The 17,023-nt window shown below is 38.0% G+C and overlaps 1 protein-coding gene across 2 annotated transcripts in view; it reads left to right on the top strand.

The window, feature by feature from the left end:
- Window positions 1-17,023, top strand: part of ARHGAP42 (Rho GTPase activating protein 42) — a 171,858-nt gene that overhangs the window by 111,253 nt on the left and 43,582 nt on the right. For both annotated transcript variants that reach the window (XM_080592385.1, XM_080592386.1), the window contains exons 5-7: window positions 1,759-1,860; window positions 6,070-6,180; window positions 15,995-16,099. In XM_080592385.1, coding sequence (XP_080448511.1) covers window positions 1,759-1,860; window positions 6,070-6,180; window positions 15,995-16,099 — 318 coding nt within the window. The remainder of the gene's footprint in view (window positions 1-1,758; window positions 1,861-6,069; window positions 6,181-15,994; window positions 16,100-17,023) is intronic.

Here is a 17,023-nt window from a genome sequence, read left to right as displayed (position 1 = left end):
GATTTCATGGCTAACTGGTCATTTAGTGAGTCCTACATTCTGTCTTCTCTCTTTCTTTTCTGAACGCTTTTCGGAAAGATTTGGAAGGATAATTCATACGCTTTCATTTCCCTTGTGATGCAAAATTCACGCTTCTTCCCCCCCCCCCGCCCCCCCCCCCCCCCGATCTGCATAGCTTCGATTAAATATAGGTTGGCGTTGGGGACTTTATTGTATTTCTTTTTAATTAATACTTTGTTGAGTCAGGTGCTGTCTTTCCTCTGGTGTCTTTTGAAGCTATTTCTATTGTGAAATAAGAACACTAAATTGTGCATATTTTTCATGCTAAATACATTTATTTATTTTGCAGGATAGGAATTACCTGTTTCATAATTTAATATAATTATCATTGATAACTTTAGTCACTGGAGCTAGTCAGTCAGAGGATTGCTGTTATAGTTAGTTAAGAGGTTTTAATTCATGGCATTAAGTTCTTCCTTCTATATCTTATTTCTCTGGCTGACCAGACTTTCCCATGAAATGACAAAGAAAAATGGTGATCCTAAAATGCAGGCTAGTTGTTTGCTTAGTTCGTAACAAATTTTAAGAAGAAAGGGGTCAGGAAAAGAATCACTACTGCTCTGATTGTGACCTGATGTTACTATTATGTCCAGTAATTAGTTTTTCCACCATTAATAGCTTTTGCACATGTGTGAGTAGGACAGGTCATGTTGACCTTTCTTTGTTTTTTTAACATATTCAACTTGTTAAACATTAGAAAGAATCATTAGGTCTTACTTAACATTATAAAAGTCACTGGCAGAGGGTTGCTTTCAATTACAGCAATGTCTCAAATATACATCTTTTCAAATGTCTCAAATACACATTTTTAATAATGAAAAATATATTTTTAATATTAATAGTCATATGAGATGTTTGCTTTAATCCCTTCTCTCATTTCCTGAAATCTGGCCCATCTCAAAAGATAGAAAAGCTAAGAAAGATGTCTTATTCTTAAGCTTCTGTGAATATCAGATCTTAATTTTTAAAGTATATGTTGTAAATTAGGTTACAGAAAATAAAGTATTTTAAATGTAACAGTAGCTTTCTTTTATATTAACATTCATTAAAGTAGTCTCATGGTGAAAATGTGAGGATCGTCTGCACATGGTGAAAAAAAGAGGAGTGGGGAAGGAAAATGTCAAGATAATTCTTTTAAATGAGACAAGCTTAGATATTCAGACACATCAAAAAATTATTGGAAACAGACTTTTGGACCAATTTTCTTTTGCAACCACATACGTGCTTTTCCATCATCCACATATTTTAAGAGTGTGGGTGGAAAACAAGGATATATTAGTCTTAAATACAGAGGATAGGCCTCTATCATCATCAAATATGTTATACTCACCACCTCTTCCACAATGTTTATATTCAGCAAAACAATATGAGACAGGTACATATATTTGTAAAGCTTGGGAAAGATTATTTTATGCTAAATATCTGCTTGGGAAGATCCTGCCTAGCACTTACATGTATGTATACGGATGGGAAGCTACACAAGTCTGTTTTATAGGTTTATTATTTATGGAAAAAGTTCTACTTAATACTGCATTTACTAATCAGTCCTCCTGGGGTCTTCATGCTCAATTCAGAACTGAACCCTAAAAACATCTGAACAAACAAAATGGTTTTATAACCAAGCATATTTTGGCACCTCTTTTAAGTTAGCTGTAATGTTTAGTCAAATGCTTTACTTGGCAATGTTTTGTTTTTCAGGATGGGAAGAAGAAGTTTGACAAGGAAAGTGAGAAATATTATTCCATCTTAGAGAAGCACTTAAATTTATCAGCAAAGAAGAAAGAATCTCATTTGCAAGATGTAAGCACTTAACACAATATTACCCGGTTTCCAGTTTGCACAGAGATCATGATAACAGATGTGTAGTATTTTATTTATGTGAAATGTGATAATTTCTTGTAGTTACTCTTGCTGTGAATATAAATTCCTGAGTGGGATTAATACAGTCCTAATAACAGTTAAATATTTTAACAAGGCAGTATTCTACATGTCCAACTCTGTTTACTTTAAGTGACCAAACTAATGTTTATCGGTTACAACAACATCAAAGAATTATATTACTACAATAAAAACGTGAGTTTTATTTTATAAGGAATATCTGAACTATTTGAAAGACAAATAAGTAATAGCTTTTTTGCTATTCAGTTTATTGCTCAGTGAAATTATGCTTGTTTCACATAAATTTTAATTTGGGAGGCTGAACCGAGATAATTTGAATGATACTTTTTGCGGTTCTTTTTCTTCTTTTTCACCTTATTGCAGCATCATGCTGCAATTGTACCCACAACTTCAGCTTTAAAGAGTTTGTATGCCTAATTCTTATTTAAAAAAAGAAACAAAACTGAAGACTTCCAGTTTAGCAGGAGGATTCCAGGGTTTTTCAGTATGCTGGTAGAAATAATTATGATTCATCTTTGAGACAAATTACAGTATAAAAATTAATTTGATCTCAATGGCACTGTTTTTTCCAGAAGTCGTTAGAATTATTTTGAAGGGGTTACTGTTATCATGATGACTCTTAAAATCATGAGGGTTATTTTGCTGATGGAGTTTTCACAGAATATGTGACCGTCGGTCACAAATCATAGATTTTTTTTCAAGTTTACCAGTAATTCTGTGATTTGTATCAAAAGAGGCTTAGTGATTTAAAATTTGCAATAATATTTATAATCCTGAATTACCATAGCTGTGTATGTAATAATCAGTTTAAATAGGACATTAATTATATAGGACGGGTTAATTGTTCCACCCATATATCAAAGTTTTGTATGTATAGCTTTCATTTTTCCTAAATACCCACTGTATTGATGAAGAAACAGTTCTGTTGGAGGCTAAGCAGCAGCTGAGAAAAAAAAAATTAATTTCTTACCAGAATGTGGAAAATTGAACTTAAGCAATGATTTACTCTAGAATATAAATAAATAAAGTATTTTACTCTTGAGACATGAGAATAATTGCAGCCTAAAAACAGAAACTAAAGCGAAAAGTAATGACTGTGAATCTAATAAACTGTGGTAGAATAACAATGGATTTGGCTCAAGTATATAAACTAATGGAAAATCAGAGTAAATTTTTCCACTGTGTCCTTAAGTGACATTTCTGGATTTGAAATTTCATACTGAGTCTGAGGTTTTTTTTTGCTTTTCTGGATACCCCACTTGTAAAGCACATAGGACATACCTTATCATTTTTATGTTCCCCATTTTTATGCAGATAAAAGTGTGCTGAATCAGCAACATAGACCTACCATAATTAGAAGGCACTATAGCAAATCAGTACCAAAAATGATGACCAGGGAGACTTTCGGGCTGTATCCGTATTGTAAAGAAAAGGATGCCAAGCACCGATTCATGGCCCAAAAGCCAAGTGATAGCTGTTGACTCACACCCAGAGCAATCACACCAAAAATAATTCTTTTTTTTAGACCACTGTTTATTTTAATTGCTCAGGTTTCTTAGTACTTCATCATATTATGTGGGTTGAAGAGTATTGGGAGGGGCAAGTTCTCCTGCTGTCTTAAGCTGTTTTACATATCTCACTTGGGTGCAATTGAGAGCACCTTAATTAAGCATCTAAAGTTTGATGGTCTGAACATACTCTGTAGAGAGTGGTTGGCATATGTTCATGTAATTGAAATGTGGTGGATATTTTAAGAGTCTGCAAAGACTACTGACACAGTTTACACAGATCAGTAGAGGTTTTTCCTGCTAGCATCAAAAAGCAACTTCATAATACTGTCTTTTCACTGCCTGCAGAAATTCATAACAGAGAAGACATTGAATGATGTGGAAAAGTTAGTAAATTCTTGATATTATTTCTCTGAAATCCGTTCCAGAATTAGGCAAAAATACAGACCAAAGGCTTCACTCTCCAAGCTTATGTGAAGTTCTAGTATACACTTTACTGATATCGTACATCAAAGAAATTATCACTCACTATAACTAGATATCATACAAGTAGAAACTCAAAATCACATCCATCAAATCCTTTTATTTTTTTTACATGCAGTTTGAAGTCATAAAAATATGTGAAAATCCTTTCAGCTTTTGAAACTTTAAAATAACTTTCAAAGTGTTTCTTACAAACCTAAGTCCTCATTATTCACACAAATTTATCCGCTTCTACAGAAGATGTATTCTGGAAATTGTGATTTAGTCCCTGTACACTAGTGGTGATTATGGCCTTAATTTAGGAAACCATCCATACTTGCAATAGCACTGAGTTATCATAAGTATCATTACAACTACAACCTGCTTAAATGCTGTTCAGAATAGAGATGGATTTAATTAGGTCTTTAAATACTTTCCTGAGTTGAAGCCTGAAAGACCTCATTGCTAATGCCAGATTATACTATTTATTTAAAATTAAATGTGAAAGCTAAGGTCTGTCTCAAGTGCTTATTGACTGCACTTGTGTGAGTGAGAATCATGTCCCAAAGTGGTAGCACCTGGTTCTGTTCAGCTATGTAGCATTGCCTTGGTGATATTTTTTGTGAAATAAAGCTATTAACACAGAGTACGGAAGAAGATAGTAGCTGAATGCACTATATGAATGGCATGTGGTAGAGTTAATTTGGTGGAAAAGCCCTTGATTCTTGGAATTTTGAGTGTTTGTTTTCTGTTTCATAATATTAGGTTTTGTACTTGATTTCCTGATTTGCCTTTTTGTAGGCATGGGAAGGGAATGCTAGTACTGAATCACTTGAAAGATATTGTTGAAGCCTGTGCTTTGAAGTGGTGCTAGAACATAGTGCTAGGGAAGTGGATCAATATTGTTAAGGGCTCTGTGCATCTAAATCGTGATAGTAGCATGTTCTTAACTAAAGAAGCAATGTTAATTATGTATGATGCTATTGATGGCCTAAAGGAAAACAATGATTTTCTGCATTTGTACAGTTACATGTACTAAACCTCTTTTTGATACGTTTGCTGTTTTAATATTTGCTGTCAAGGGAGACAACATCTAGCTCTTCCATTTTTCCCATATTTGTTATTCTCAATGCCAAAAATGAAACATGGAATTTACAGAAGTACATGAGTATGCATCAAAAAAAAGCTGAACTGGTTTCACTTGTATGGTTGAAACTTGATAAAATCTCTTTTTGACCCAAGACCAAAAGCTGACAAATAAAGCCCAAAAGGGATTTGCTTGAGAAGATGATTTGTTACTGTAAAGGGAGAATTAAAATGGAATCTGCATCTCTTCTGTAAGGATTATCCTTGTATTACACTGCTTGTCTGTTATGTCCCTCTCTCATGCCTTGTTTAAATTGAGGATAGAAGCCTATTACTCTTCATCAGCTGATAAGAGTTAATTCCTTAGCTTTGTAGGCAAAAGTCTGTTTTGGTCCTGTATCTTCATGTTGGATGGTATTATTGAGGCATTTCTGACAAATTTTTTGAAAATTAAAATGTGAAACATAAGTGATATATGAGGATAAGGACTTAAATATGTTTGTATTCCCTGAGCATAAGATCTATACTATGGAGCAATGTCGCAAGATTTTGCTGTTAAAGACACTCTCTTTTAGAAACAAAACAGTTTCTTGAGAAGGTAGTTGAAACTGAGAAATATGTATGGTTTTGGTGCATGTGATAAACATTTCTATAATTTCAATAGAAATATTGATCTTTTGGCCCGCCCTGATTCCTGTCTTGATCTCTTCTTTTTTTAAACATTCCATGTGCTACGGACAAAGTTCCCCATGCCACCTTGCTTTGTTTCCTTTCAGCCTCTCCTCAAAAGTAGAATATAAAAGTTCAAAAAGGAAAACAAAACAACAACAACAAAAAAAAAACACTGGGGAAGAGTCATGAGGCAAAAATGTATAATGTTGGCTTCTTAAGCTTACATTTAGATATTTTAAGTAGGTATTCTATTTTTTCAGGGAAAAATGAGCCCCATAAAGATTGTAAAGTAATCTTATGAAGGATCTGTTTAATTATGGCAATATCTGTTTTTAAAGCAATCATGAGTAAACTAACGTCTATGTTTTGTTTTGCCTTTTAGGCAGATACACAGATTGACAGAGAACATCAAAACTTCTATGAAGCATCTTTAGAATATGTTTTTAAAATTCAAGAAGTACAAGAGAAAAAGAAATTTGAATTTGTTGAACCTGTAAGTTTTATATTTTATTCGTACAAAATTTAGAATGCATTTATTTAAAGCTGGAAATTTAATACAAAATATCTATTTTTTGTCTCTTTTTTTAAATTGTGATTACAGTTCATTTGTGTATAGAGAGGCATTAAGGTCTAGGCTTGGGCATTTTCCGTGGTTATTAAAGGTTTATGTAAGAGTATCATATTTACTATGAAGTGAAATGTCAAATGACTTGGAGTGTGCCTAACATTTTAATGGGACAACATGTAATGTTTTGTCTGTGCAACACTTACTGGGTATTTCCTAATATCATGGTTTCATGGCTGAAATTTTGAGCTAGTTTTTGGATTCATATATTCCATATAGGCAGCATATATGTTTGTTTTTCCAACTTATACATGAAATAACGTGAAAAATCAGTTCTATAGGATGGGTGTATTTCCGTTTTGCTGGTGAAGTCATTTGTCTTTAGTTTACCGTGGATAAAAAAGAAACCATACCTTGACATGCCAAAAAGAGGAAGATGAAGTTATGCTCTAAAGTCCATGTTTAGATATGGGATTTCACGTCTGGGATTTCCTCCTGGACTGCACCACACCCCAGAGAGACCTGCCAGGTTGATCAGAACCAGAAGCTGCTTCAGTGCGATGTGCTAGCATATTTCTATGGCATATTAGTAGTATTAATACTGTTCATGTCATGGAGGACTAGCTTGCCATTTGCCTTATTTATTAGCACCTGTAGGCCTTGACAGAGAACTTCTAGTGTCGTCTGTCCCTTCCTGTTAAGCATTCTGAGCAGAGCAGAACATCATTTGTGAAAAAGGAACATGACAAGCATAACTTTTTCTGTCTCCACACCATCTTCTAGCTCCCCTGTAACTAACCGAAGCTGCACTCTTGACTGAAACAGGTTGAATTACATCTCTAACACCCAGTGTCACCAAGTAGAGCTTCTCAGATGCATTCCTCCTATGAGATGAGAATGTATTGTATAGTGAATGTTTGACATTGATGCAAACTAATGAACCTGAATTCAGCAAGCAGTACTTACAGAAATCCTATCTTTATGGCATGCAGCTGCCAAATCTTAGAGACTAAAACTTTGCTTAGATTCCTAAATAAGAACATTTTTCTACCTGTCACAGATTAATCCAGAGTGTGTCTCTCTGTCTCCTTCTGTAAAACTCTCACATCCTGGAAAAATCTAGCAAACTTGACCTAGCTCTGACCCTTGTATAGGAGACTTTATGCTCCTTTAAAGTAGTAGAAACTTGCTGTATTGAGAAGGCATGGCACATCAGGAAATATTGTTGTGCAATTCTGTGTAGTTAAAATAGGGCATCTTTCATCCTATGTGCTAGACAGAGAGGAAGAAATAAATTTAATTCTGTATATTATAGCTGGAGATACAGAGTTTTATTCTTTTGACCAAGAGCTGTCCTCACAATATGTCAGCCACCACAGCAGCAGCTATCAGTTACCAAAATGAAAGAGAGATTTATTAGTGCATCAGTGCTGATACTGAGCAGACAAGCAGGGGAGGTTGCCGGTAGACTCTGTGTTGTGGACCTGGGTATTTTTGTCACCAGGTGTATGCATCCAGTAGGTGAAATTTACTTGGGGTAGATCAGTTGCCATCCTGTGTTTGATCAGTAGGCTGTTTGGCCCAGTGTGCTGTTTGTTACACACAGGCCATTACTTGATGTTCCAGAGCAAGGTACAGGAAAAACTATGGTGACTGGGTACTGATAGCCCTTGTGGGAAGTGTCTTCTGGCTCTAGTGTATATTGTTTATAATCAAACTGAATGTAAATAGAGCTTAAGTTTTAGCATCAGTTATAAAACTTTGAATCTCCAAAATTCCTACTTTTTTTGTTTCTAGTCTGTTTCGTACAAGGTTTTGGAATTTAAAAAAAAAAAAAACATTTACAGAAACCCACAAGGCAAAGTATGCCAAGTGAAATATAGTGCACATCAGCAATACCATGGGATGAAGGAAAAAAAAAAATCAGTCTTCAATATAGACTTTGTAAAAATGCCTGGTGATTTATGAATTATGAGCATGTGCACCTAGATGCAAGTAGATAAGGACAGAGCCTAACACTTTAAAATCTGCTATCGAAGGAATTACCATATTACTCATTTTCCTCTGTGTGCTCTAAAGATGTTCAGATGCTAGAAAAAGCCTGGTTGTGTGCATATACAGACATTCCTCCTCATGAGCTCTGCTGGTTGTGGGGCATTCTGGTGCAGGTGCTGCTTAGGTCTGATTTGTCAGCTCAGTGTTGTGTCCCAGTACAATTCTCAGTCTGACATACTACTAGTAGACTTTTGGAAGGGGGTCTTAACAACATCAAAGAAATGCCATTAGTATGGTGAAAGAGGGAATTGTCATGCCTATGTGGAAGAGGGGCAAGTTCATGACATGAGAATAGAATTTAAAATTATCTGCTGGAGCTCCTTCCAGCATCTTCAGTTTGTCCATGCCCAAAGATAAGGATTCCCTGGGAAATAGACTGGGATAGGTCACCCAGCGAAAACTGCCAGGTGGGTTATGCACAGGACAGTAGAAGTTGGTGAGAGTAGAGAATGTTTCTTCCTGGAGGGCAGTAGGGAAGGACTGGGAGGCACGAGATGTTAATGATTCGTACTCTGCATAGAGGATAGTGGCATTTAGTGTAGGCTTCTGCAGCTGGTCCTCAGGCCCTGGATTTCTCTGCTCTTCTGTGCGTCTTGTCTCATGATGTTCATGAGGGTATGAGTAATGGGTGGCTGCCTCTTTGTGATCCTCCTAGATTTTTTTTTTTTCTTCAAGGAAAAGAATAAGCTTTTCACACAGATCATGAATTTAAACTTTTGCTTTCTCAAAGACAAATTATTGTTAAAATTTACCTTGCAGTTAAAAAACAAAAGAAGTGACAATAATCTCTGCTCCCGGCCTTGCCCGTGTGGGCCCAGAGAAGGTCATCAAAAATAGTACAGCTTTCTGAGGATGTTGTGCTTAAGAGGGAAATACAACCTCCTGCCCTGAGCTCTGCTCTGTCCCTCAGTGATGCCAGGGCCTTCCTGGCCTGCAGGAATCAGGGCACAGAGTTCATACGCAGTGAGCTGAAATGTGAGGGGTGGTCCGTTAACCGCCACAAAAGCCCAAGAGTGTTTATTTAAAGGGGAAAAAAAAAATGTCAGTAATTGCATGCAGTACATGCGACTTCACTTTTTAGTCCAAAGAGACTGTGGATGTTAAACTCGATTTCTCCTTTCTTGGATTTTCTACATTATTAACTACATTCACTTCAATCTGATGGAGAAGTACCTTCTGGTGCTATTTACTTATAAATAAAATGAAACTGAGGAGACAGGGACTTTTGGCTGATGTGCTGCAGGCCAAAGGTTAAATTCCTCTCCTATCCGAAACCTAAGCACAGTCTCCTTCCTGTGAGAATGAAATGACCAGGCAGTCTTGAGGTCACCAGCTCTACATAAAAATAAATAAAGTCTCAAGAAGTAGCTGGATTTTGTTTCAGGTTCTGTGTTGAAATCCTCACAGCCCTTGGACAGTGAGTAGCATTGTGTTACTGAGCTCAGTCCTCAGTTTTTGTTGACGTGACCGATTAGGTACTCAGAACGAGGTAACTGCAAGGTATGTGCAGCTTGTCAAACTGATGATACAAACATTACATGTGATGTTTGGTGAAATCAGTCAGCTCTTAACATGTGAAGACCACCTTGAAATACACTGGAGAGGGAAAAAAAAAAAGGCTGTTTTTCTTTTCCATCCTTTAAAATAAATCCCTTTAAAATTATGAGCCTAGACTTAGCAGCAGTGCCTCTTGTAACATCAGCAGCAAAAAAACCCCACTGTGAGCACAAGCCTGGGGTGGAAGTCCTTGGCTTTTAGATCTCCTCCATGTAATGCTATGGCTATGCCTGTGATGATGGAAGCAATTAGGAAAATACCACACAGCACAGGCCCTAGGTGCTTTCTGTCCCTCTGTTCTTCCACCACTAGAGGAACATAAGTAGCAGCAAATACCATCCTCACTCAGTATCAGTTGTTTCAACAGAACTTGAATAAATTAGAGTAGGACTTGCATAAAACAAACATGTTTTTACTTTTCTTTTATTATTCCTCTTTTTCAAAGTGCTCAGAGAGTATTTGACCAGGCGATTCTCAATGCACACCCTCTGCAATGCACAACTGCCAGAATAGCTGAACAGGACTTTCACCAAAATACATTCTGATTTTTCTGTGGTGGTGTTGTTTTTGGTTTTTGCTCTGGTTGTGTTGTTTTTTTTTTCTTTTTCTTTCTAATAAATTCATCTTTGCTGCCATCTAGTGCTAAATCTTTTCCTTCCCAGTATTTTCCCATGCACTCAGTAAAAGCTGTTTGTAGAATGGAAGCTGGTTTTCTTTCAGTATTCAAGCTGAAATTTAAACAGTTTGTAGTTATGTTCTTTAGAAATGCATTTTAAATTGATCTTTAAAATTCAGATATCAGCTGACATACTGCATCTTTCTACCACTAGCTCTTTTACTGAAATTTTAGTGTGCCTTAACAGCCTGCTCTGGCTGCAGTTTTGGTGGGTGCTCACAGTACTCCTGCAGGTCTTCTGGTAAAAGGGATGGGTTTAGCACTGAACTCATAATTACACATTAACTTAATCCCCTTCATTTTTTACTGAAACAAGATTGAGTAAGCACAGGAATAGTTATGCAGCTGTATCTGAAGGGGCTGTGGTTGGGTAGGTGATGAGTAACTGGATTTGTACTATGAGTGGGGGCTTTGCACAGCTGGAGCCAGAGCAGACTCTTAGTTACAATTTACTTATTTGTTTTAGACTTTATTCATAAAAAATGAAAATTGTTTTTCTTTTTAAAGAGTTAGAATTACATTATAAACCTTAAAATTATAGAACTTTTTACAGCAGTTTACATAATTGGAGCTTTTTAAGATAGATTGTCATATTTGGACCTTCCTCAGAACTACTCGAATAACCAGTAAGGGACTTTCAGGACCAGTCATTAGCTGAGATAATGCTTTCAGCTGGGCAGATGGTCATTTAAATTTGAGATGATTTATCCAAGATGTGGAGCGCTCTGCTGGGTTGCCTGTGTTGTTTGTTTGGTAGTGGGATGTAGTTCAGGAGCTCACACCCATTGTAGAGGACCCTTGGCTTTTATGTCCAAGGATTTTCTCAGTTCTTCAGGCTCTGTGATGCCATAGTTTTATCTCATCCTACAGTATCAGTAAAAACCAAGGGGGAAGTCCTTCACCCAGCCATGCCTTCACACATATTTATGCAGTACTGATGGTCTGTAAACCTCAAGCTGTTTTAACTTTCTAATGCAGCAGAAGAACTGGCTTTCTGAGTCCGAGATATGCTCACTGAAGGACTCAGTGACCAGGGCTGGCAGAAGGATGTGAGGGGTGCATGATGAAGCTGAATGGGGAAAGAGAGAAGGAACTGGGATGTGAGAGTAAGATTTTGGTCCAGCAGAAGCAAGTCATCATTTTAGCTCCTCTGTCCAGTGACCTGCGTCATTTCTCATCCGTCAAGCTGCTGCACTTTCTACGTTAAAAGGTGTGAAATGTCTTGCTGTGCTGGGGAACTGATGAGGCTATAAAATTACAAAACATTATTTTAGCTATTCCATCAAAATACAAATGTTTCATTAGTGTTAATCTCAGTGTGTGAACAATGCAGAGGGCTGCTGAACAAAGGGCATGGAGTGATGTGAAAGGAGGGGATCACAAAATCAATGATGTGATATCAACAACCTTGAGAGGGGTCACCTCCAGCACTTGTAGGTATTTCCTTGCTAACCTGCAAGGAGCATTATGGAGAAATCCACCAAACATCTTCTGGGAACACAACATGCCAGGGTAATTCTCTTAAGTGCCTGTACAGTAGCACAGTGTGGGGAATAACAGTAAGTTAGAGAGCTCTATGTACTTGCAGGGCTATGATCTTACTGGCATTATGGCGATGTGGTGGGATGGCTCCCATGGTTGGAGTGTTGGAATGGAAGGATACGGGCTCTTTAGGAAGGACAGGCTGGGGAGACAAGGAGTGGGCATCTCCCTCTATGTCAGTGAGCAGCTGGAGTGCCTGCAGCTCTGCTTGGGGATGGATGAGGAGCTGACAGAGAGCCGATGGTAAGGATTAAAGAGAAGACAGGGCTAGGTGGCATTATAGTGGGAGTCTGCTACAGGCCACCTGACCAGGAAGAACAAGCAAGTGAGGCCCCCTGCAGACGTACAGGAGCAGACTCACATTCACAAGCTCTGGTCCTCATGGAGGACTTCAACCATGCTGACATCTCCTGGAGGGACTTTTTCCACGTGACAAGGGAAGCCAATGAAGAGAGGTGCTATACTGGACCTCATTCTTACTATCAAGAATGCGCTGGTGGGGAATGTGGAGATCAAAGACAACCTTGGCTACAGTGACTGTGAAATGCTGGAATTCCAGATCCTTTGGGTAGCAAAGAGGGCACACAGCAAGCTCATCCTGGACTTCAGGAGACCAGGTGTCCTGGTTCCAGTTAGGACAGAGTTAAGTAGCTCATAGTAGCTGGTAGGGTGCTATGTTTTGGATTAGGATGAGAAGAGCGCTGATAACATGCTGATGTTTTAATTGTTGCAGAGCAGTGTTTACACCAGGCCAAGGACTTTTCGGCTTCTTGCTCTGTCCTGCCAGCGAGCAGGCTGGGGGTGCAGCAGGAGCTGGGAGGGGACAGACCCAGGACAGCTGACCCAAACTGGCCAAAGGGGTATTCCATACCATCTGACGTCATGCTAAACAATATATAGGGGTGGCTGGCCGGGGTGGGGGGGGCCGGCTGCTCGGGGATAGGCTGGGCATCGGTCAGCGGGTGGTGAGCAATTGCATTGTGCATCACTTGTTTTCTTACACATTATTATTGTTAATACTATTACCATTATCACTATTATTATTATTATTGTTATTATTATTTTCCTGTCTTAATAAACTGTCTTTATCTCAACTCACAGGCTTCACTTTCCCGTTTCTCTCCCCCATCCCAGAGAGGGAGGGGGGAGGGTGAGCGAACGGCTGTGTGGTGTTTAGCTGCCAGCCGGGTTAAACCACAACACCAGGCTCTGTCCTTTTCAAGGATCTGCTTGGTAGAGTACCGTGGGATAAAGCCCTGGAGGGAAGAGGGATCCAAGAAAGCTGGTTAATATTCAAGGATCACCTTCTCTGAGGTCAGGAGCAATGCATCCTGATGAGGAGGAAGTCAGGCAAAAATGCCAGGAGGTCTGCGTGGATGAAAATTTGGTCTGGCCAAGCTCAAACACAAGAAGAAAGTCTGCAGAGGGTGGAAGCCAGGACAGGTAACCTGAGAGGTTGTCCAAGCAGCCAGGGATGTAGTTAGGAAAGCTGAAGCCCAGATAGAATTGAGTCTGGACAAAGACATCAAGGGCAACAAGAAGGGCTTCTACAAGTACCTCAGTGACAAAAGGAAGACTGGGGGAAATGTGGGCCCTCTACTGAAGAAAACAGGAAACCTGGTTACCTGGGACAGTGAAAGGGCCAAGGTACTGAATGCCTTCTTTGCTTCAGTCTTTACCAGCAAGACTGGCCTTCAGGAATCCCAGGTTACAGAAGCCAGGCTGAATGGCTGGAGCAAACAAGATGCATCTTTGGTGGAAGAGGATCAGGCGAGGGAACACTTGAGCAAACTGGACATTCACAAGTCCATGGGCCCTGATAGGATGCACCTACGAGTGCTGAGGGAGCTGCCAGATGTGATTGTGAGGACGCTTTCTATAATCTTTGCTCAGTCATGGCAAGTAGGAGAAGTGACCAAAAGAATGGAGGAAAGCAAATGTCACTCCTATCTTCATGGAATCATAGATAATCATAGAATCATTAGGGTTGAAAAAGACTTCCAAGATCATCTGGTCCAACCATCATGGATATTGTCTTCCTGGACTTCAGTAAGGCCTTTGACAATGTCCCGCTTGGTAGACACCAAATTGAGTTAGCAATGTGCCCTTTCTGCTAAGGCTAATAGCATTTTTGGCTGCATTAGGCAAAGTATCACCAGCAGGTTAAGAGAGGTGATCCTCCCCCTCAGCAGTGCCTAGTTCCAGGACATGAGGTAATGAGCACAAACTAGAACACAGGAGGTTCCTTCTGAACATCAGGAAGCACTTCTTTACTGTGCAGGTGACGGAGCACTGGCACAGGTTGCCCAGAGAGGCTGTAGAGTCTCCCTGGAGATCTTCAAATTCTGCCTGGACATGGTCCTGGGCAATCAGCTCCGGGTGTCCCTGCTTGAGCAGGGGGTGGGACCAGATGGCCTCCAGAGGTCCCTTCCTACCTTAACCCTCCTGTGATTCTGTGAATAGAAAAGAGGGAGGTAGAACAACTTAATTAAGTTTCTGCAAGTAAGGATGAGTGAAAATTTAAAGAAAATACAAACTCTGTGAAAGCCGCATTTTTTTAAGCTTTTTCATTTACAATAATTTATGGCACTGGTAACTCAAAGAAAAGTGCGTTAAATATGAATGATGGAATTTTTGTTGCCTGAGTCTAGGCTACTTCAGTAGTTGATGGAGAGAGGTAAATGTGTCCGTTGGATCTTTCATCCTATCCTGAGAAAGAAGTCTGAGAAAGGAATCAGTATTATGCTTTAGAATACCTGTGGTTTTTTTACTGGTTTAGGAGACAGCCTAGACTATCTGTTACTTAGCTGAGATGATTAGCTTTGCAATGGCTGTAATATAACCAGATAAATCTGTCCTGTTTATTAAAGCTTTTGTTACTGTACATCAAAGTTAATAGCTCATTTTTGTTGTTTGTTTTTTTTCTTTACTTGGGTGTATGTAAGCTAAATTTATATACAAAGGGAAACATTCCATAATAAAAAATTAAATGGTTGTTATTTAATAGTAGGTAAGACAACTTTATGCAAAGTATATATATATTTTTTAATTTAGAACAGAATGAGTTAGAATTATTAACTTACAATTCTATAAACTTAATTTTAAGTTTTAAAAGTTTAAGACTTTTAAAACTTAATAGATGGTAGGAAAGCATTAACTCAACCACTAAAATAAGCCTTCTGAAAATCTAGTTGCACTTTTTACTACTTAAGCATTATTTCAGAACAAACTTCAAAAAGAATTTTCAGCTGGGTAGTACAGACTTCAGCTGTTCTGTTGGAGTCAGTTGCAGACATACCAGATAGAATTCACATTTTGGTCAGAGCAGGAAGAAATAGTCTGGACTTCTTGTGTTGTATTAAGCTGTCCAAAACTTATCTTCAAGAGTCTCATTTGTGAAAAATAGGTCATAGCCCATTCAATTACTATGAAGAAAATGAAAAAATATTTCTAAGAGTAATAGAAGAAAAAAACCTTGAACTCTGAAACTATGAGCTTGGAAAATTCATACTGTCAGCTGAAATATTGGACAAAATGACTGGGATCGTGAATTAAATTGTTATAAAAATGACAACTTCATGATGCAAAAGCCTTTTTAAAACCTCTCTTTCTTAAGGTCTGACCAGTTTTCTTGCTCAGCAAACCATTGCTATTGCAAGTAATGAAAGCTCAGAGTGTTCCAGGAGCTAAAACATGGGAAGTTTTTGCTGAAGGTTTGCCATCTTTTGCTCCAGAAAACAATTGAAAATCAGCTGTCCTAAGTTTTTGCTTTCTAATTTAAACTAATTTTTCACTATCATTGGTAATGCCTATACCTTATTTGTAAGTTAGTGTATGTCCTGTTATCATTGTGTTATTTAGCATTAAGAGCATGTTAAAAATCTGTAATACTATTCAATTTTACCTTTTCAGCTCTTGGCTTTTCTTCAAGGATTATTTACATTTTACCACGAAGGATATGAACTGGCTCAGGAGTTTGCACCATACAAGCAGCAGCTGCAGTTCAATTTGCAGAATGTAAGGATAATTTGTATTTACGTCATTTTGTTTGCTAAATTAATTTCAGGATACTAAAGTAGCCTCATATAGCACTTTTTTTTTGGAACTGTAAATATTACAATGTTTTAATGAGCTGAAATCAAATTAATATATGATATAATTGATTTATATATGATATAATTGATTTTTGCTAAGGTTAATGTAGTGAAGTTAATGTAGTGAAGATGCTGGTCAACTCTGGAAAATTTAATCTTCATGTAGTTAATTTGTGATTTGCAGGTCAAAATTTTGGGAGTGAAAACTAGAAAAGCAGAACAGCAGTCAAGTTTTGATTGGAAAAAAAAAAAAAAGAGTAGTTCAGATAGGCTTAAATGTGTGTGTTTTTTTGAGAGTGGGGCCTGTCTTTTGGAGTAAGTGTATATCCCAGAAATGCTTCAGCTGGTACAGAATGATGCTGTTTGTTTCTTGAAGATCGCGGATTGCCACGAAAAACTTGTCCTACTGTCCAGTAGCTTCCCACTGTACATAAAGGAAGCCCACTGTGCTCTGGATTTACATTGTTTGCATTGGAGGATTGGTGAGGCCTTCCTCTATGGCGAGCAGCTCTCGTGAGCGTAAAGTTCCACTGGAAGAAAGAATCTGCTCCATAGTGCTCACAACTGAGCTGGTGAATCTTTTACTGGAGATTGGTCTGAATTTGGGAGTAAGATTAATCATGCCCAAAATTTCTGTAGCTTTCAGAATTAACAACAAAAAAAAAAGTCGTATACTTTTTCACTCACCATAACCACTTTATTTGGCTATGTACATTTTTCATGAAAAGTAACTTGAAAGTAAAGGTGAAATGAAAAAAAGTCAATGACTCCAAATGCTATTTTTTGGGAGTGGCTCCATTTCTTTTCCATTTCAGTCTTTCAGGAAAACATACCTAACAATTCTGTG

The sequence above is a fragment of the Anser brachyrhynchus genome (genome assembly GCF_964034855.1).
Source record: "Anser brachyrhynchus genome assembly, chromosome: 1".
Lineage (NCBI taxonomy): Eukaryota > Metazoa > Chordata > Aves > Anseriformes > Anatidae > Anser > Anser brachyrhynchus.
Note: the sequence above shows the minus strand (reverse complement) of the source record. Positions and strands in the feature narration are given on the sequence as shown.